The sequence below is a fragment of the Ochotona princeps genome, chromosome 2 (assembly GCF_030435755.1).
Source record: "Ochotona princeps isolate mOchPri1 chromosome 2, mOchPri1.hap1, whole genome shotgun sequence".
Classification (NCBI taxonomy): Eukaryota; Metazoa; Chordata; class Mammalia; order Lagomorpha; family Ochotonidae; genus Ochotona; species Ochotona princeps.
The window spans coordinates 33,993,289-34,015,233 of NC_080833.1; the positions used below are offsets into that span (position 1 = coordinate 33,993,289).

The 21,945-nt window shown below is 45.9% G+C and overlaps 1 protein-coding gene across 2 annotated transcripts in view; it reads left to right on the plus strand.

Moving 5' to 3' along the window:
* The window catches only part of ST3GAL3 (ST3 beta-galactoside alpha-2,3-sialyltransferase 3), a 226,482-nt gene that overhangs the window by 121,524 nt on the left and 83,013 nt on the right, over window positions 1-21,945 (plus strand). For both annotated transcript variants that reach the window (XM_058680079.1, XM_004591485.3), the window contains one exon: window positions 8,779-8,871. In XM_058680079.1, the coding sequence (XP_058536062.1) occupies window positions 8,779-8,871 (93 nt within the window). The remainder of the gene's footprint in view (window positions 1-8,778; window positions 8,872-21,945) is intronic.

Consider the following 21,945-nt stretch of genomic DNA (forward strand, 5'->3'; position numbering starts at 1 on the left):
ACAGTTTAGCAGCATCCTGTAAGGCCAATCCCCAGCTGTCTGTTGTGGCATCTGCCTGGCTGAGTGGAGACCTCTATGGCCATACAAAGACTGCACATGAATATTTTATAGCAGCTTGATTTATAATTGTCAGCAACTGGAAGCAACCAAGATGTCCTTCATGGGTACATGGATAAGTGCACTGAGGTTTATCCATGCAGTGGGATGTTCAGCACTGAAAGAAAATGAGCTGTCAAGTCTCACAAGACATAGAGGAACCTTAAACGCATCTTTGCTCTGGAATACTCAGCTGTCAACCACTGATACGCCTCCAGAGCATCTGCACCGTCCCCCTTAACTAGCCATTTTCTGTCCCCTGTTCTTCCTGGGTCACCTTCCCAACATGCCTGTCTTAGCCCCATCCCCCAGGTCACTTGAATTGCCTCGAATGCCATGTACCCTGGACCTAACTCTGGTTGCACTTACGCTTGGGGGGTAGTTTTTAAATTACTTACCTGCCTTGTTTACTAGAATACAAGCTTCTGGAGGGCAGGCAGGAACTAAAACAGAAAACTCAGACCACCCCCCTTATTGCAGAGCTTCCAGAAACTTCTTCTAGAGGGCCCTGAGTAGCAGAGCAGAAGCAGCACCGACTGCAAGCAACCTACCTCACTCGCGAAGACGCCTGAGGCTCTCCCATTTCAGCTGTTTTAAATTTCTGCATCCTAGGCTATAATGTGTATGCATTGCTGTACTATCTCTTCTCCCCACCTTGAAGTGCTTGTATTGCTCCACAAAGACAGAGTTTGTGCTGGGCTGGCTTTGAGGACCCCTAGCCTTTATTACGTAGCCCCAACACTGTGATACCCACTTTGAGAAGCCTGGACTTAGTGATTTAGGGACTGTGTTATCTGAAAATCGTGATCATGAACTTATCTTGTTTTCACTGTGTGTTTCATTGTAAACAAGTTTCCCTTTATTGAGCTCACAGAAGCATTGGAATGCCCATTGATAAGAAATTCCATTTCCTCTGCTTCTGATCCAGTTCCTGCTAATGTGTTAGCTTGGGTAGAGTTGGGTCCCTGCTACCCGCTGGATTGGCTTTGGGGCTCCTGGTTTCAGCATGCCAGCGCTAGCTGTTATGAGTATTTGGGGAGTTAAGTAGTGGGTGGAATATCTCTTTTTGCCTTTCAAATAAAATTAAAAGAAATAAATAGGTTAAATTTTATAAGCCAGCAGGCATAGTAGCTGAGGTTGGTATAACCTTTCAATGGCCTTTATGGTTTCAGGTATTCACTGATCTTCCCAGCAGTTCTTATAAAATGTGTATTGTTGTATCTACTCTTTGCTTTGTTAACACTACTTTGAGAATTAAGAAACTGATTGTGTCCTGATGCTATACACTAAGCTACTTACCTAAACTCCAGTCTTCTTACCTTTAAGCCAAGTGCTGTGTTCTACCAAAGCAAGGGTTTTGGTGAGAAGAGATTGGTTTTGGGGGCATTCTTTTCAAAAGTGTAAATAATACGTGCATTAGGTTAAGGATGCTTCAGCTGTGTTCAGAGTCCTGGCTATTTTTCTAAGACCTCTGCTGAAATGAGGATTTGAAATGTAGTTAAGATGCCACTTGGGGACATCTACATCCCATAGCAGGGCACCCACTTCAAATCTCCGCTCCTCCACTTCCTGTGTGGCTTCTTGCTAATGTGCACCCTGGGAGACAGCAGGTGATGCCCCAGGTGTTTGGATAGCTGTTACCCGTGTGGGAGACCTGAATGGAGTTTCAGGCTCCTGGCTTCAGCCTGGCTCAGTCATGGCTATTGCAGGCATTGGTGAGTGAGCCAGTAGGTACAAGTGAGAACATCCTCACATTTTCTCTCTCTCTCTCTCTCTGGCTTTCAGATGAAATGAAAATGTGAAGTAAAAATTTTAAAAACTTTTGAAAGGATGTGGAGTCCATATGAAATATAATGATCTGTTGATGATGACAAAACTGTGGACAGAAGAGATACTTGGCTATTTATTTATTATCCAGTCCATGCCATTGAAATTTCCTCACTGTATCCAGGTTGCATCTAATTCCATTCAGGTTCATGATTTACCTCTGATTTTTGTAGTCAGACATCTTGTGGCAAATGTCTTCTACCACAAGAGAAAGGTAACAGTGCTGCTGTTCTCACAATGCCAAGACTTTTTGGCGCCTGGCATAGAAACATGGTAGATGTTCTCATCCCTTCTGTTCTGCAGTACCATGTGTCTCGGCTGGTTCAGTCAGGCTTCCTGGTGCTGTGTCACGCTTCCTGACACCTGTGAGTTCTGGCTCCCCGTGACTCTCCAAGATGATAGCCTTGGTGATGATGGTCACAGATGCAGAATAAGAATTTGAATTTTATGGAGTAAATGCAGGTGGCCCGTCCTCCAGTCACGTCTTTTCCTGGACCTTCCTTCACAGCCCCATGTAACTGGGTCTAGGGGCAGGGCTTCTTTGGAGGATTATGGTTGAGCTGAATCAAGTCATTAGACCCAGTATCTGGTTCATGGTTTAAGCTCTTTAAATATCAGTTCCCTTGTTCCTTTCATTGCCACCCAGAAAGGGGAGTGGTATTATTCTTTAAGAATTATGGAAGCAAAATTGACTGGGAGCCGTTCCTTCAGGTCATTGATAGAAAGCCCCTATGAAGATTGTCCGTACTGGCACAGGCCGGCGTGTCTGGAGAGCTTTTGGGAGAGCCACCTGCCAACCAAGATGATGTGGATTACAAGGCCCTGGAGACAAGATCAGCTGCAGTCATGTCAGCACCAGAATCACTGATTGATCCAGTAGGACACAGCTGATGAAAGGTATTGCAATACCCAGTAGCAAGAGTAGAAAGAAAAGCAGGGCCTCCAGGAAAAATTCCACAAATTCCAGAAGGCCCAGATCAAGCCGTGCCTCTTCTCTTGAAGTGGTAGAAGGCATGTCACAGCATGCCAAACATCATCACAGGTGGCTGCACTGGAGGTCACAAAGAGCAGAGGGTCAGTAGTGTGCAAGGCACAGTGGACCAGTGCATCCCAACTGGGAGCGAACAGAGACCCTGATTGTAACACAGGAGCCAGTGGCAGGCGGTTGTCAGGGGAGACAGAAGCTGCCCTGGAGGAGGAATGCTTCCATCTTGAAGCCTGAGATGATCTGCAGTATATCAGTTTCCTTCCAGAGAGGCTGTTTCAGAAAAAAAAAAAAATCAGGATGAAAATCTTTGGTGACAGGATTGCTACAGCTAGCAGGGCTGTTTCAGCCAGGCCCTAGATCACACTTGCTCTGGAAACACCTCTGTGATAAGGGGAGAAATGTGTTCCCACTGGAAGGGTAGAGTGAACCCGTCCCCACAGCATGGTGACACTGGCCAGCTTTGCCTAGGCTACTGGATTTCTTTCTTTTTTATTTAAGATCTATTTATTTTTATTGGAAAGGCAGATTTACAGAGGGGAGGAGAGACAGAGAGCTGTTACATCCTCTGGTTCACTCCACAATGACCACAATGGCCAGAGCTGAGCCAATCCAAAGCCAGGAGCCAGGAGCTTCTTCCAGGTCTCTCATGTGGGAGCAGGGTCCCAAGGTTTTAGCCATCCTTGACTGATTTCCCAGGCCACGAGCAGGGAGCTGAATGGGAAGTGGAGCAGTCAGAACATGAACCAGTGCCCATGCGGGATCCTGGTACTTGAAGGAGGAGGATTAGCCAACTGAACCATTGCACCAGCCCCAGGCTTCTGTATTTCTTATGGGGCATAACAAGAAGTGAGCTCTGCATCAAGATGTTAGCACATGAGGTGAGGGAAAGGGCTTAGTAGAGGACTGACTGGACAGTTGGTTAGAAGATGTCCATCACTTATCTGTGGAGTCCAGAGTCACTTCCTCATTTCCCTCAGCCATCAACGCCCCCTTCTGGGCAGCCAAATGAGTTGAGTCCAACATCCTGTTGGGTACTTCTGTACTTATTCTCTGCCATGTGTGTTGTGCTACAATTGCATGGTATAAGAGGGAAAAACATTTAAATGACAAGTTCAAGGGCTATAACTGTGTGCTAATAGTCATTGTGTCCCTGACCCCAACCAGTGTCTGGCCAGTGGCAGCTAAACAGAGTAGACAACAAGACTGAGTGACAACAAAGTGTTCTTTAGGTATTGTGCCAGGGGCTGGCATCGATCCTCAGTGTAATCCTCACAATCATTTTATGAACTCAGCACTAGTATAATCTCTGTTTCAGAACCTGGAAGTTTAAGAGTATACAACAATTAAGTAACATGCTCTAAATCACACAGCTAGTAAGGGATGGGTCCAGGGTAAAGATCCAGCAGAGCTGACTCCATTGGTGCTGCATGTCTATTGAATGAATGAGTGAAGGGCAGGAGGTGGAAAATACATAAAGAGAGGGTATAAGAACAGGTGCAAAGCTCAGGTGACAGTCTGCACTAGGTGTGTTGGGGTTCACCAGTGGGATGGATTGGTTCTACGTGGAAGGGGAAAACATTGTGAAAAATTCTTACAGGAAGTGGTGTTTGAATATTATTGCAGTTCATTTGCCAGGGCAGGGTTAGGGAGCAGAGCCAAGGCTAACCCCACTTTCATCCTGAATCCTTCCTACCCCTTCACACACTTGCTCAAGGACATTCCTCCTCCAGCCATTCCATCTCTACTACATCATGAGAATTTTTCTTATTCTAAGCAGATTATAAACATGCTGAAATATTTCCCAACCTCAAAAAATGTTGTCTTTACCCTCCTTCTCCCATCAAGCTATTGCCCCATTTCTCTCCCTCCCTCCCTTCCTCTCTCTCTCTCTCTCTCCCTGCCCCTCTCTATATAGCAATATTCTAGAAATAGTCTCTGTGACTCCAGTTGTTCTCCTGTTTTCTTGTAGCTCCGATGAAATCTGTATTGTCCCCCACACTCCAGTGAATCAGTTCTTGCCAAGATCACCAGCTCCTCCACATTGCCAAAGCCAGCAGAGGATCATATGATACGCCTTATCAAACCAGGGTGTTCTACAATTGGTCTCTGCACCCTTCTTGCCACATTTCCTTCTCTCAGCAACTGGGACGTCACATCCTGATTATTTCGCTACCAGACCAGACCAATTGCTCCCAGTGCTGACCCTTCCAGAGCACCCTCCCAAGGGGATTGTGCAGTGGCTCCTAGTAACTTACTCTGTGGTAATTCCAGTCTCTTCATCAAATACAACCTTGAGGCTCAGAGCTTCCATGTGCCAACCACTGGCCTTTGTACCTCATTGTTCACCCAGCATCCATGTGCTGCTGCAGGGAACCACGCATTGCCTTCTCATCACATCCTCACCAGGGGCTGGGAAGGAACAAGGGAGCTGAGAATCCGATTTCCCACCACCTGCCCTAGTGCTCACAGCTTGTCAGCACGTCCTTGAACGTTTGTGATTCCAGCTCCAACGCCGTTGCCATTCATGGCCCACTATACGCCTGCTTGCTCATCTTGGTCCTCCCCAGATAAAGTTGAGGAGTAGAGGTCTGGTTCCTTCTCTTGACTCCCATCTGTCCCTTTGGGGGTCCTCTGAAGGAGCCACAAAGGCCGCAGCACAAAGGCCGCTCTTACTGGTTGCAGGGCCACATCTTACCAGATGAAAGACCAGTACAGAGGCCCAGAAGAACAAGAGCCGAATGATTGGATCAGGCATCTATCTGCGGGGCCTCCTGGCATTTGGAGTGTGAGTGCCTGAGAGAAACTAAGTATGCTGGCCTGAGGGGTTGGCGACAGTTACTCTTGGTGGTTTTGACCGCAGCTGCCCCAGAGGTCCCAGCCTGCCGTGTGAGTCAGAATCCCCAACACTCCCCTTATTCTTCTCTCACTGGGATAGTCAGGAGGCCATCTCTGAGGCATTTTAATTTGGTAATCACCCGACTACATGGCCCACTGTGCCCGGCTGTACATGTTAGACGTCACTGTTGCCTTGGAGATGAAGGGTGGATTGAAAACTCTTCCTCCTTGATGTTTGGTGACCTTGCACTGCCCTGGAAAGAGCTGTATCCATGTCCCTTGCCTTTTCTGTTGGGTTCTGGCTTCCCTGCGTTCCCTTGTGGACGATGTGAACCTGTGAACCCTGGACCATCTCCAGCCTTTAGCTTACAAAGTGCCTGTCCAGGAGTCTAAAACACACACTCGAGACCGGAAAGATGTGGTCAAAGTGTTGAGTCACGTTGTAAATTTATTTCTGCCATGCTTTGTGTTATGAAGGGCAGCTACCACCTGTCTTTCAACTTCTTTGTGAAACTTTCTGGGACCCTGAAAGACCACAGGGAACTTCCAGTGTGAGGCCAGTGGACAGATGATGGGCAGCAGGAAACAGGGTATCTAGGGATTCGGATGCCCCAGTGCTTGCGTGCACCCTGTGGGAAAGCTGTAGGAGGCCATCTGAGTCCTCTAGCTAGACCAGCTCTGGCCCCTCTGACCAGTCCCAATCTGTTGTGCTCTACACCTCCCTGTATGGTCACATTTATGGCGGTGACCAGTCTTAGAAGCCGTTCAAACTCGGTACCTGCTGTGTGTCAACTATATCACCTTAGATGAGATCCTGTTTTCTTAAGACAAAAAAGTGATTGTTTGGTTTGATAGGCCCAGTGACTGAGAGACAGAGAGAGAGACAGAGAAATGGGGACAGTTCTTCCATCTGCTGGTTCACTCCCCAGATGGTAACAAACAATAGATTTGATTTAGGCTGAAGCAAGGTGCCTAGAACTCCATAGGAGTCTCCCACATGACTGGTAGAAACCCAAGTAATTTGGTCATCTTCAGCTGCTTTCCCTGGTACATTAGTAGGAAGCTGGATAGGAAGTGGAGCCAGCAAGTGCTCCAATACAGGATGCTGTCATTGTGACAGCTTAATTTGCTGCACTGCAATGCCTGCCCTAAGTCCTTGCTCTGGCCACGCGCCATGTGTGGATGAGTCATTCACAAGACCTGGTCACAGGGCTGTTGAAAGCAGCCTAGAATGTTTTCATCACTGCACCTAATCTTAGCAAATTCAGTAATTACCCTCAAATTTTTTTAAAATTTCTTAAGTATAGTTAGTTTACATAAGGAAATACTGTTTTTCTGTTACTGAAACCGTTGACTTTCTTTTGCCTACCAAATAACATCCCAACTCTTTGGCATGTCGTTTGCATTCTAAGCTTTGAATTTCACTGGTAAGAAAGGCTTCAAAATGTAAATTTCTAAATGAAGCTGCATGTGGACACAGATGTATGTGACTAACTTGCTCTAGGAAGGGCCCTGGACTTGGCCCCAGGGTGTCTAGGAATGAACCAGGTAATGGCAGCGTCATCTCTCACCATGTAGTACCCCCACTACCACCCTACCCACGGCCCTGTGAAGCAGCTGGACACCAGAGTGCTGGCATTGGGCCCAAGCGTGGGGGTGGAGTTCATTGGGACTCAGCTGGCAGTCAACCAGGCTCACACAGGTGCCCTGCAGCCACTGAGCTGTTTACCAAAGAGACCCTATTCTTCATTCAGATTTCATTCCAGAGTGCAGAGTGGAATTTTGGGTAACAGGGCAGTGACTCCAGCCCCACAGTGAACCCACAAAGACAAACTCAATGAGGGGACCTGATGACAGTCACACAACAGCCAAGCCAGGGTCAGAGCACAGCTCCTTTGAAGCACATTGCAAAGTCCCTGGCCTGTGGGTTCCTGGAACTGCCTTGCTGGCCATGCAGTACAAGTGGAAGCTATCAGGTTCATTTTGTTCCTTGTAGAAAGCATATATGTCTTCTGTGTGTCCCTCCTCTGCACAGGGAGCCAGGGGGCAAAGTTAACATAGACCCCGATGCCAGGAATTTTACAGTATGATGCAGGATGCTCACCACCAGCAATTACAGCCTGGTGAGTGCTCACAGGTATGCACATCATGTGGGAAGCAGGGAGGGACTGGAGGAGCACGGAGGAGGCTTGAGGCCCAGTGTGGGGCTCAGGGCACTGCTCCCAGGGCAGCCAAGCTTAGCTGTAAAGAGCCAGTAGGCATTAGGCAGCTGGGAAAGGATGAGGGATAACGCATGCAAGGTGAGCAGGAGAGCATCTCCCACTGGAAGTGTAATAGTTACAACAGGAGTCCCAAGGACACGATTTTTATGTCTGTATTCAGGCTACTGTTCATGGTTCCCACTGGGAAGTCACAGTGTATGTGCAGAGAAGAGAGGATGAGACTAGACATGTGGGAACATCACAGGAAGGCGGAAAGGCAGGGCTCATCTCAAGCAGCTTTGTCCTGTAGAGCACCAAGTGCCACCTCCCCAGTCTGGAAGCCTGATTGGGGTTCCTGATTTCTTTGGTATGAGACTTAGTGTAAAGAATCCACGTGAGAGCCTGGCGCCGTGGCCTAGTGGCTAAAGAATCCACGTGAGAGGCAGACATTCAGCTTGGTAGTTAAGGTGCCCAAATCCCATTCCTGGGCTTGATTCCTAGCTGCAGCCTCCAGATCCAGCTTCCTGCTAAAGCAGATCCTGGGAGGCAGCAAGTGATGGATTATATAATTGAATTCCCATCAACCATGTGGGAGACCTGGATTAAGTTCCCAGGTCTTGGCTTGATCCTGGCCTCAGCCACTGGAAGCATTTGGGGAGTAACCCAGTAGATAGGAGCACAGGAGCCTTGATGTGGAAAAGGGACTGAGGTGCTGTTGGCAGGGAGTAAGGCTTTATTCCAGATGTGGACACCCTCGTGTCATCATGGATTGAAAGCCCAAGGACTAATCTGTGCCTGGCAAGCATGTGACTTTTCCTTCTCTCCCCACAGGCCTGCTGAATTGGCCACCAAGTATGCAAACTTCTCTGAGGGAGCGTGCAAGCCTGGCTATGCTTCTGCCTTGATGACCGCCATCTTCCCCCGGTAAGCACTGCCATTTTTCTTCGTTGTAGCCTGGGTAGCCTATGTCATATCCTTCACCACCATACACCATCTTCCAAGGAAACATGAGTCTGTTCTAATGTTCCTCCTGGGTCCTAGAAGGGCCTTTGCTTGTTGATTCCTGGCCTGGCTAAACTCTGTGCCCTTGCTGTGTCTTGTCCCATGTCTGCTTCTTCAAGCTGACACATGGCAGCACAGCTCATCTATGCTGCCAGCTGGAATGAGCTAGAGCCTCCATGACTGTCCGATAGAGACCAAGGATCCAGAACAGTTATGACCATAAAGTAGAGAAGCTCTTGTGTCCTGGTGTCAGAGGCCTAGCAGACGTTTTTGGAAGACAGACCCACAACTGGCATCAGAGAGGATGATCCCAATAAAGCAACAACAAAGTGACTTCTGAAACTGAATATTAGCACCTTCCATCTTGTTCTGTTTTGCTCCCATCTTGTTTTTCTGACTTGTTGAAAAAAGAGGCTCAATCCAGGGAGTTCCTTTCACCAAAGGAGCTAAGGGATTGCGCCACAAGATCTGAAACCATGATATGGACCAAGGACTAAAGAGCAAGATTGTCAGGCTCCTCTTGTTTTTTTAAAGTGACAAGAATTTCTGACTCAGAGTGGCTGAGGGAAGGCTGTGCAGAACACCCAGAGGGTGTTGGGATGTAGTAGCACTTGGACCACCAAAGGAGTCCCAGGGTGGGCTTTGCTCCCTTGGGGAAAGGCTTGCCTCTCAGCTCTTGGAAGGCTGAGTGAGGGCACACAGTGTGCCTGCAGAACAGTGTGGAGAAACAGCTGGCCCCAGAGTAAGCCCAGGGTCTTGGGACTTATGCTGCTTTATTTTCTTAATGTGAGAAGTCCCCAGCTTAGCTCTGTGTGTAGAGCTGGGGGCTGTCCTTGCTGAGTATCTGGGACTCAGATAGAGATCTCTTTGTCCAGGGACTGCCTTCTGAATTGGTTCCAACTATTTGGCTTCCCCCACCACCAGCTATTTATTGAGTGCTGCTAATGTGTCTGGCAGTGTGTTCTACAATCCTACACGTGTTTCCGCAAGCCTGCAGGATTCAGTCTTGTGGCCTAGACACCTGTGAGTTTTCTGTGACTCTTGTGTAAGTTTCCTTTGCTTTTTCTAATTAAAAATAAATCAGGCACATGTATTTGAAAAGCAAAAACAGTACAAAAGTGTGTGTACTGCCACTCCAGACCCCCTCCCCAGAGAGAGCCAGTGTTACCATAAACGGAAATATGCCCGCCGTGTTTATTATTCTACACCTTGCTTTTTAACCCCTAACTCTGCACTTTAGGGAAGACCTCATTTCTAGCACATATAGGTCTGTCTGATTTTCAAAATGATTACATAATGTACATTTAAGCAAATATGTCATAATTTGATTAAAAGTTAAGTTTATCAAAGTATAGTACCAGTTTGAATTTCAGTGTAGTTCTAACAAATTCATGTTTTGTGAAATCACCACGATAATCAATAACATGTTTCCATCACCCCCCCAAAAGTTCCCTTGAGCCCCTCTGAAATTGACTCCACCCTTACCCCCAGCCCCTGGTAACCTCTCATCTGTTTTCTGACCTTGAGGAGTTCCTGTGCTGTGGGATAAATGGAATCATATAGTATGTAACCTTTTGAGTCTGCTTCTTTCATTTAGTGTAATGCATTTGCAACTCACACATGGGTTATGTGTACCAATTATCTATGCTTTTTTGTATTGCTGAATAGTATTCTGTACTGTGGATATTACACAGTTTGTGTGTCCACTCTAAGGTCAAAAGACATACATTAATTCTGGTCTTGGGTAACTACGAATAAAGCCAATATCATCATATGTGTACAGGTTTTTTGGTGAACTTACATTTCCTTTTTCTTGGGTAAATACCTACAGGTGGAATGGCTGAGCCTCCTAGGGTAAATGTATATATATATTTTTAAAGATTTATTCATTTTTTTATTACAGCCAGATATACACAGAGGAGGAGAGACAGAGAGGAAGATCTTCCATCCGATGTTTCACTCCCTAAGTGAGCCGCAACGGGCCGATGCACGCCGATCCAAAGCTGGGAACCTGGAACCTCTTCCGGGTCTCCCATGCGGGTGCAGGGTCCCAAAGCTTTGGGCTGTCCTCGACTGCTTTCCCAGGCCACAAGCAGGGAGCTGGATGGGAAGTGGAGCTGCCGGGATTAGAACCGGCGCCCATATGGGATCCCGGCGTGTTCTAGGTGAGGACTTTAGCCGCTAGGCCACGCCACCGGGCCCTTAAATGTATATTTGTTTTATGAGAATCCACCAGATGTTATTCCAAGTGCTTGTGGCAGCATGTGAGAGAGTTCCAAGTGCTCTACATCTTGGCCATCAGTCTTTAGCCCTTTTGATAGGTGATAGCTTTATAGTGACATCTCACTGTTACCATATGTAGTTTAAATGTGCATTTTTCTAATGATTGACAAGATTAAGGCATCATTCGCAAGTTATTTGCCATTCTTTTAGCTTCTTAAAACACACTGTTCCAATCTCTTGCTGCATTTTAACTTGTTGTGTATCTTCTTGAATTCCAAGAGTTTGCAAAATGTCCTGGATAAAGGCCTACGTCATCTTAGTGATTTACAAATATCTTCTTGTATTTCTTGTCATTCTCATAATACTGTGCGTGCAGAAGAGCTTTTTAATTTTGATAAAATTCAACGTATTGATTTTTTTTCTTTTGTAGAACATGCTTTTGGTGTTATATCCAAGAAATCTTTACCCAGTCCAAGGTGTAAGGGGTTTTTTGTTTGTTTTCTTCTAGAATTTTTTCTGGTTAACTGGATTTGTTTGAAGTTAACTTACTTATTTTTATTTATTTGAATGGCAAAGCAACAGAGGGAAGAAACAGAGAGAGATATCTTCCACCTGTTACTTCACTTCCCTAGTGCCAGTAACAACTGAAATTAGACCCCAGACCATCCAGGATTCGCATGTAAATGGCAGGAACCCAAGTTGTTGGGCCTCCCAGGATGGACATTAGCAGGAAGATGGGTTGAAAGCAGAAGCAGGACTCCATTTCAGGCACTCTGATATAGGATACAGGCATCAGAAGCCACAACATAACCACAGTGCCTGCCCCTTTAGAATTTTCATAAGTTTGGGGTTTTACATTTAGGCATAATACCCATTTTGAGGGTTTTAGTTTTATTTTTTTTTTTTGAAACTCTTTTTCCTGAAGATTTTCAGACCCTGAATTTCTTCTAAATTGATAATAACCCAACCACATTTGCTTCTAAGGCCCACTCTCTGGGAGAATTCAGTTCCAACTGGGGAAAGACACCTGCATCCTTGGCCTTTCCCATCTACCATTATAATTAATACCTAGAATAATCAAGGAATCACATAGGTACCCATCTTGGGCTGAAGGAAGTCATCTCCCTACTTTCACAAAAAAATGAATTTGCCTAAGGTAAGATGCCATAACATCAAATAGAACTGCTCAAGTTGTTTTTGTTTCTTTTCTTCAGGAGAAAAGAATTATATGGAAACTTTTCTTGTTGTTACACTAATGGGTCTATCACATCTTCTGCATTGAAAAGCCTCCTATGTCATTTTCCTTCCAGCCATGGCAACATAGAAAACAGTGTCTGATGTACTGTGTAAGATTCCACAGAAAGGAGTTGCCTCCTGTCCTCTGGAGGTAAATAGGGTTTACAAACCCTAGACACAAAACTGTTTTTTCTCTCCCTACCCTTTCAGTTAAACACAAGCATGCAGTCAGCAGGTTAGCTGCTGCACAATCTTCCTCCCCTAGAAAAGCAGAGACACATTTTTAAAAAAATACTAGTTGTCCAAAGACTGCTGAGACAGAAGTCAATGACAATTTCCTGCTCCAGGAGAAAAATCCCCTTTCTCATCCAAAGCTGGGGATCGTGTATTTGAAAAGAAACAGTGATAGTTTATCCACATGTGAAATTAGCCTTGCTGATTGTCTTTGTGCTGTTTTATCATATCCACAATGTAATCGCAAAATTGGACCTTTGTTTTTATTCAGTCAATCTGTGTCACAGGATAAGCCAGGACTTGAATATATAAATATGTGTCATTTTTTTAGCATCTCTATTCATTTCAAATTAGAAAACAGATTGGCAATTTTCTGTTACAGTTCCCTACTATGCTTATCATAATAGTGGTGACAGTGGTGAAACCAAAGGACATTCTCAAGTGATTCTTAAAAGCCCTGAAGTCATCCATCCCTGCTGTTTAGACCTCTGGTTTGGGTGAAGAGGTGAAGAATTCACCACCCCAGCCCCTGATAACCTGCTTCGAATTCGAAGCAAGGAGCTGGATCAGAATGAAGCAGCTGGGACACAAGCCAGTGGCCATATGTGATGGTGGCATTGCAGGAAGGACCCTTGCAAACAGCAGCTGGTGCTGGCCCCTCTTATAATAGCACTAGTTTTAGAATCAGGGTAAGGCCATGATTATAGAATAAGCAAGAAAATATTCCTTCATACCAAGTTTTCTAAAAAGGTTATGTAGAATTGCAAATATTTCTCTTTTTTTGAAAAGATTTATTATTATTGGAAAGCCGGATATACAGAGAGGAGGAGAAACAGAGAGGAAGATCTTCCATCCGATGATTCACTCCCCAAGTGAGCCGCAACGGGTCGGTGCACGCCAATCCAAAGCCGGGAACCAGGAACCTCCTCCAGGTCTCCCACGCGGGTGCAGTGTCCCAAAGCTTTGGGCCGTCCTCGACTGCTTTCCCAGGCCACAGCAGGGAGCTGGATGGGAAGTGGAGCTGCCGGGACTAGAACCTGCACCCATATGGGATCCCGGCGTGTTCTAGGTGAGGACTTTAGCCACTAGGCCACGCCGCCGGGCCCTGCAAATATTTCTTTTAATGTTTCCTTGTCTTTAAAACCATTGTTTATTTATTTGAAAGACAGAGTTATGGAAAGAGAAGGAGATCTTCTACTTGCTTGTTCACTCCCCAAATGGCTGCGATGGCTGTGACTGGGTCGGGCTGAACCAGAGAGCCAGGAGCTTCTTCCATGTTTTCCATGTGGATGCAGAAACCCAAACACTTGGCCCATCTTCTGCTGCTTTTCCAGGCCCATTCCATTCATAGGGAGCTGGAATCAGAAGTGAGCAACTGGGTCTCAAATTGTCACCCATATGGGATGCTGGCATTGCAATAATCAACTTAACCTATTACACCAAAGCTCTGACCCCTCCTTAAATATTTCATAGAATTTGCCAGTAAAAACACCAAGGCCAGGCCTGGCAAGGTAGCTCAACTGGCTAATCCTCCACCTACAAGTACCAGGATCCCATATGAGTGCTGGTTCATGTCTCCACTTCCCATCCAGCTGTCTGCTTATGGTCTGGGAAAGCAGCAGTACAGCTGGATGGCCCAAGGTGTGTGTATATATACATATACATATACATATATATACACACACACACATATATACACATATATATGTATACATATGTGTGTATGTATGTATGTATGTGTGTATATATACAAGCTCTGGAGCAGCCAGATCTTGAATTGGCACCAGCATGGCTACTCCATTTCCCATCAGCTTTCTATTGATGTGTCTGGGAAAGCAAAAAAAGAAAAAAAAAGTGGTTCAAGCGTTTGATTTCTGTACCCATGTGAGAGATCTTGGTGAAGGTATTTGCTTCTGAGTTTGTCCTGGCCCAGCCCTAGCTGTTGTAGCTATTCGGGGAGTAAACAAATGGATCTCAGATTTTCTCTCTTTCTTTCAGTCTTTCCTCTTTCCTCTCTCTTCTCTCCCGACCTCTGCCTCCCCCTCTGTAACTCTGCCTTTCAAATGGATAGATAAAACTTAAAAAAATACATAAAACTCTTGAAACTCAACAAATTGATTTTAAAATGGAAAATTGGAATTTCTCCAAAGAATGTGTACCAATGGTCAGTGCATGAAGACTTTCAGGATCATTAACCACTAAGGAATTGCAAATCAGAGCCGCAGTGAGATGCTGCCTTAGATCTGCTAGGATGAATGTTACCCAGAAAACAGAAGAATGAAAATGTTAACAAGGATATAAAACATTTACAATCTTTTGTACACTGTCCTGGGAACATGAAATGGTTCAGCCCTATGGAAAAGCATTATGGCAGTTCCCTTAAAAAGAAAATGATATTTCCATATAATTCAGCCATTCCACTTCTGGGCATGTGCCCAAATTATCCAAAACAGAGTCTCAAAGGGATATTTGTACACCCACGTTCTCAGCAGTATTATAATTCCCAAATGGCAAGATCAACCAGTGCCTATCAGTAGATGGAAAAATAAACAAAATGTATTATATACATACAGAGGACTATTTTATAGCCTGGATAGAAGGAAAATTCTGGCACGTAATAATATTAATGAACCTTGAAGCACTGTGCTAAGTTAAATTAACCAGTTATGAGGTCTGGCTTTGTTATGCAGTAGGCTAAGCTACGCCTACAAGCCAACATCCGACATCAGAGTGCCTGTTCCAGTTCCAACCACTCCACTTCTAATCCAGTTCCCTGCTAATGCTTCTGGGTAAGCAATGGAAGATGGCCCAAGTACTTAGGCCTCTGCTACCCATGTGGGAAACCCAAATGAAGTTCAGGGTTCCTGGCTGTTGTGTCCATTTGTGGACTGTAATCTCTCCATCCCTTTCTCTCTGCCTTTCAAATAAATTAAGTTTTTTTTTTTTTAGCACTCAATAAATGGGGGATGTCACTGTGGTATAACAAGATAAAACTGCCACCTGTGGAACCAGCATTCCATATGGATGCTGGTTCAAGTCCTGGCTGCTGTACTTCCAATCCAGCTCCCCGCTAGTTCACCTGGGAAAGCAGTGAAGGATGGCCAAGTCCTTGAGCCCCTACAGCCACAAAGGAGACCTAGGAGAAGCTCCTAGCTTTGGACCCTCCCAGCTCCGGTCATTGAAGTCACTTGAGGAATGAACCACTAGTGGAGGATCTATCTCTGTGTAACTCTGCCTTTCAGAAAGAAATAAATAAAATGTTTAAAAAGTCATCACAAAGGACAACTATGAGGAATCAAACAATATAAAAAAATAAAAAAGATAATATAAACAAACAATATAAGAAAAGATTTCTTAACATTTTGCACCATTATATACTTACCTTTAACTCTGTTTATCGTGAACTTTTTGAAGTGCCTGCATACTGTGTGACTCCACTTTCCTGAGGTTCTCACGATAGTCCCATTCATAGAGACTGTGCTAGAATGGTAGTTACCATGTGCCAAGGTCGAAGGAAGGGAGAGTTATGGATGTGGAGTCTCAAGTTTCCAAGATAAAAAAGAATAACTGTCAGTTGCACCAAAATGTTTATGTAGAAGTGGTTCAGAAGGTACATTGAGTTTCCTTAATGAGAGAAGTCTTTAGCACTGACAAGCTTCATCATTGGTCCTCCTTCCCCTGAAACAGTCCATCTGGCATTCTTTTCTTTCTGACTGAAGAACTCCCTTAACTTTGGGGCAGGACCAGTGGGAAGAAAAAGTCCTCTAACCTGTTAGAGTTTTTACAATGCCTTTGGTGTTTAGCTTAGTATATAATACTAAGTGGATGGTGCCAACTAGCACAAGTATTTTAAGATTGTAATTCCATTTTCTTTGGACTTGCATAGTTTCTAACAAAAAGTCTTGTGTTATTCTCATTTTTTTAAAATTTTATGTGTAATATTTATAGGCTACTTTCTCCTGCTTTTTGAGATTTTTCTTTTTATCACTGGTTGCTAGCCACATGATTATTATACATCTTGTTGTTGTTTTTTTTCTATTTAGCTAGGGATGTATTTGCCTCCTTGACTCTGTGGGCTTAATCTTTTCAATTTTTTAAAATTTGTTTTACCAAATTAGAATCTTCCCTCCTTAATTTCTGAAAGCCTCTTTGTGCCCCATCTCTTTCCCCAGAATTCCATTTGTTTTGAATCTTTTCTTGGTGCTGTGTCGTCATGTGCACTGACCCCTTTTTGTTAGTGCCAATCATCTGTTAATTCCATCAGGGAAATTTTTACTTCAGGCTTTGTGTTTTAAATTTCTGAACAGTTCCATTCAGGCTTTTTAAAATGTCTTCTGCTTCATTCTTTTGCATTCTTGAATGTGTTTATGGCAGCTATTTTAATATCCTACTCTGCTAATTCCATCATTCTGTCATTTCTAAAATTGTTTCTATTTATTATTTTTTCTCCTGGTTGTTCTCTATGTTTTTCTACTTTTTTCTATGCCTAGGCATTTTTCTTTTCTTATTTATGTATTTGAAAGACAGAGTAAGGGAGAAAGGGAGATATTTGATGCACTGATTCACTCCCCAAATTCTCACTACAGCCAGGTCTGGGTGACACAAAGCCAGGAACTTCATCCAGCTCTCCCACAAGGATGTCAGGAACCCAGGGTTTTAGGCCATCATTCACTGCCTTTCCAGATGCACCAGCAGCAAGCTAGACTGGGAGCTGACTTGCTGTAACTCCCAACTGGCACTCTCATAAGGGATGTAAACTTTCCAAGAAGCAGCTTAACTCACTACACCTATCCCATGCCTAGTAATTTTTCATTGAATTCCTAAAAATGTTAATTTTACATTGTTAGGTGTTTTGTTTTATTTCTTTACATAGTGCTGAATTTTTTCTTGGGCATGTATTTGGAGTCAGTTTTATCCTTTTGAGGTTCGATTTTTTTTAAAAAAATGTGTATTTACTTTCATCTACTCAAAAGACAATAAAACACACATATACACACAGAGCAGGGGCAGGGAGAAAGAGAGTGAAATCTTCCATTCATGGACTTGTCCCCCCAAATAGCTGCAGTAGACCAAGCTGGACCACACCAAATCCAAGAACGCCCTAGTTCCATCCAAGTCTTCCACATGGGTAACGGGTCAGAACACGTGAACCATCATCTGCTGCCTCCCAGGAAGTATCAGTGGGAAGCTCAGCAGAAGCCAAGGTGCCAGGATATGAGGCAGCATTCTGACAGGGGATGCTGGAGTCCCAGCAGTGGCCCAATCCGCCATGCCACAAAGCCTGCCCCTGAGGTTGATGGTAACATTATTGGGGGCAGGTCTGGAGTAGCCTTTTGTCTGGGGATAGTTTACTCCCTTTTCTAATGTGAGAGCTTTACCCAATGCCTCCTGCGTTATGAGGTGTTCCCACCCTCTTCACCCTATTCACTCCCATTCTGCTTTGGGTGATTATGAGCAGTTTCCACCTGTATCTACACCAGGACTAGTTGGCTGCAGTGATGTCCTAGTGGCTCTTTCCTTGTGTGCTTTCACAGATTAGTAGTTTTTCAAGGACGAGAGCAGGACCCGCTTGCAGCTCTGGAGAGCTTTCTGTATAGTAATTTTCTTCTGCAGTGGTGTCATCCACAAACTCCAGCCTCCTTGGCCTTTCTAAACTTGGCTCTGTTTCCTCAGTTGAGCTCTGTTTGGCTTCCCCATCTCAGCACTGTAAGTTGGACTCTGTCATCAGGCAGTAAACAAAGCAATTGTGGGGCATACCAAATTTGTTTCCCATCTCTCAGGGATCAGTTCTGTGCTACCAGCTCTGCAGAGACTGGAAAGTTTTCTAGTCATTTAAGGTAGGAGAGTAAACCCTGTCTCTGTTGGTCTGAAATCACCAGAAACAGAAAGCCCCCTCATTGTTTCTGACAGGATTGTGTCACGTACACAAACCAGGGTTGAGTTAATCAGTTCCATGTTGGTGGACACTTAGGCGATATCTAAATATTACCATTAGGAATATTACTTCAGTGAGTCACCTTTTTGTACGTCATTTTGCATACATGTGGGCTTATCTAGAATGAACTTAGTTGGATCAACAGTTATAGGCATCCTAATCTTGGGAATTATTGGCAAATTGTCCTCTGTAGCAGTCCTTGAAGCCACATGTACACATAATAGTTAACGATGGCTCCTTTCTCTGGTTTTCTTTCATACTTTTATAGTTTCATTATTTGTTCGAATTACTACTCCACCAGGGTGGTTTTGGGTTCTTCTCATCCTCTCTCTCCTAATTTTTGGTATTAGAAATAATGTTGGAAAAGCAGTCAGAGCCATTCTGGCCTGGACTTTGTGTGCAAACGGGACCCTCAACCCCACTGGCCACTTTTGGTTGGTGGGGGGAGGGACACAGCCTAACTCAGCTGTTTAAAGGCAGCCACAGCCATCTTGACCTTGGCCCACTGGCTGCCCGGCAACAAGCTCTGGGGATCTGGGGGAGTGGAATTACTGCCTAGGAATATCAACCGATAACACCACCATATATGTAGGTGAGAAATGAATCCTGAGGGACTCCTGGTGACAGGGCCACTGTACTTGCAAGTAAGCGAGGGGAATGGGGACCTGGTGTTTTGGAGAGGAGAGACTGGATGATCTGTATGGGTCAAACTGATGCACCAGCCCACAAGGGAGTCCTGAGATGAGCTTGTTAGCATGGAACATTGCTGACCACCACACATCAACCCACACAAAAGCTAGGGTTAGGGCCCTGTCTAGCAGGGCTGGATCCAGTACCAGACTGAATGTCAGAACAGGGGATGGGTCAGATTAGGCAGGGTCATGTCACCAACCAGCATGCGAGAAAACCAGGTTCAGGGATAGATACTGTGTGGGGAATGTGGGCAAACCCTGTGGAAATACAGTCCCGTTGTTTAGCTCAAGAGTTGGAGTGATGATGGGCTGAGCTAGGTGTGACCATGGAACCTGACACATTCATGGGTACAGGGACCAAGAATAGTCTGGGAAGGTCCAGCCTGCAGCACCCACATGTGCGTCCTAAAACAGGGTGTGGGGTGGGGCGGGCCACAATATTCACCAGTTTATACAGAGGCCAAGATGGAGGGGCAGGCTATGCCAGGCAAGGGCCTAGCACCCAGTAGAATGCATGAGATCTGGGTCTAGGAGTGGGCTATAGCTCCCACTGGTGAGCACATGGTCTAGGCCTCAGGGTCGGCCAGATTGGGCAAGGTAGCTCCATCCATTGGCAAGTGTGTGGATTGGTTTTGGAAGGGGGCGGACTGGGCATGGGCAAGCAAACCTTAGCTCACTGGCAAGTGCAGAAACCAGTTGGAGCACAGGTGATGCCAGACTAGGCTGTCACACCTACTGGTTTGTGTAAGCTAGGGATGGAGCAGACTAAGCAGGGCAAGGTTGCAGCACCTGCCAGTGAGAGTTGGAACTGGGAGCAAGCCGGATCAGGCCAGGCTACAGCATCCAAAGGCAAAGGCCAAGACAAGTGAGGGACTATGCCAAGCTAGGTCAGAGCAACCACTGGTACACACAAGATCTGTAACTGGGATCAGGCCTGGTTGGGGAGCAAAGGGGATGCCCTGGTTGGGTTGTGGTTTGCGCTGATAAGTGCTAGGGCTGGAGTGGGGGCTGCAATCTGGTCTGGACATGGCTGCAGTGTCCCTCAGCACAAGTGTGGACTGGGTCAGGGGTGTGCCACTGAGCTAGACTCCAGCACCCACTGGTCCTTATAAAAACCACAATAGGTATAGGAAAGGCTTGGTTAGGTCTCTGCCACTGGAGCCATGTGTGAGCTGTGTCTGGGTGTGGACCAGGCTTGGCTGGGCTATAACACAAAACGGTAAAAACCAGAATTGATGAGGGCCTGTCAGGAAAGGTCACTGTTCCTTCTAAAAAAGGAGGTGGATTGAGTAGGGTTGACGCATGGAGCCACTGGTGTGTGCAAGATCTGGCATTGGGAGAGGTTCTGATGGAGAAACTTGGGAAACTACTCTGTCAGGACACTGTCCCTGCAGGTGAGCACAAGAATCGCATTAGGGAGCAGGGAATGGTACCCACTAGCATACATCTGGCATAGGTTGGGTGTGAACCAGACTGGACCAGTTCGTATCATCCGCGAAGAATCTGAGCACCAGAATGGAGTGTGGGTCATGCCAGGTTGGGCCACAACACAACCCAGTTCACGTGAAGGCCAGGACTGGGTGCCAGCTAGGCTGGGCTAGGCTGTAGCCCCCACCAGTGTGAGCAGGAATTGAGGGTGGACCACGCCTGGCCAGGCTACAACACTCACTGGCAAGTGCCAAGATGAGGCGGGCCATGCCAGAGTAGGCTATAGCACCCAACCAGCACATATGAGACCCAGGGGCAAGGGGACAAAACTGGTAGGAGGGCTGCAAGGGCTCCCCTGCTGAACCACCACTCCCACTGGAGAGCATGAGTTTTGATGGGGACAGATGAGGCTGAGCAGGGCTATAACACCTGTTGGCCTCATGTGAGCTGAATCATGCAAGCCAGGCTGAGTTGACTATTGCTACCAGTGTATGCATAAGCGAGAGTGGGTGTGGGTAGGCTGGGTTTTGCCACAGCATCAGCTGGCAGATGCTGGCACTGGTGGGGGGGGTGCTAATTTTGTCAAGTTAAACTGCAGAACCACCTAGAGAGTGCAAGATCCAGGAATGTGAGTGGGCCCAGTAGGGAAACAGTGGGAACCTCCCTCTTGGGTTGCTAGTCCGACTGGTGAGCATGAGAACAAGGACTGGGGCAGGCATGGCTAGACAGAGAGTGGCACCTGTTGGCAGGTGTGTGGGCTGGATAGTGGGGTTGGTTGGGTTGAACTAGGTTTATGCCAATTGACCTATATGAGAGCTGAATGGGATGTGAGACAGACTGGACCGGTCTGCTGTACATATGGCAAGCATGGGAACCAAGGCAGGGGGCAGGCCTGGGGGGAATTATTGTGGATCGCTCCGACTAGGCTGCAGCTCCCACTGGTTTGCATGAGGGCCAAGTATGTTTTGAGGACCAAGTATGTGTTGGACAGGATTGGGCTGGACTGCATCAACCATTGGTTTGTATAATAGACAGGGCTGGAGACAGAACTGACCCAGCAATTGCATGTGCATAAACTGATTGGGGCGACAGACTGTGCCGAACCCTGTATTGGCAAGCACACACAAGAATCAAGTCTGGGATCACCTCAGATGAAGTTTCTTTGAAAATTCCCCAACGGTTCTGAATCACTGAACTCAGAACCCCAACCATGAAGAGAATTGCAGATTCCATGGTCTGATTGTGGAG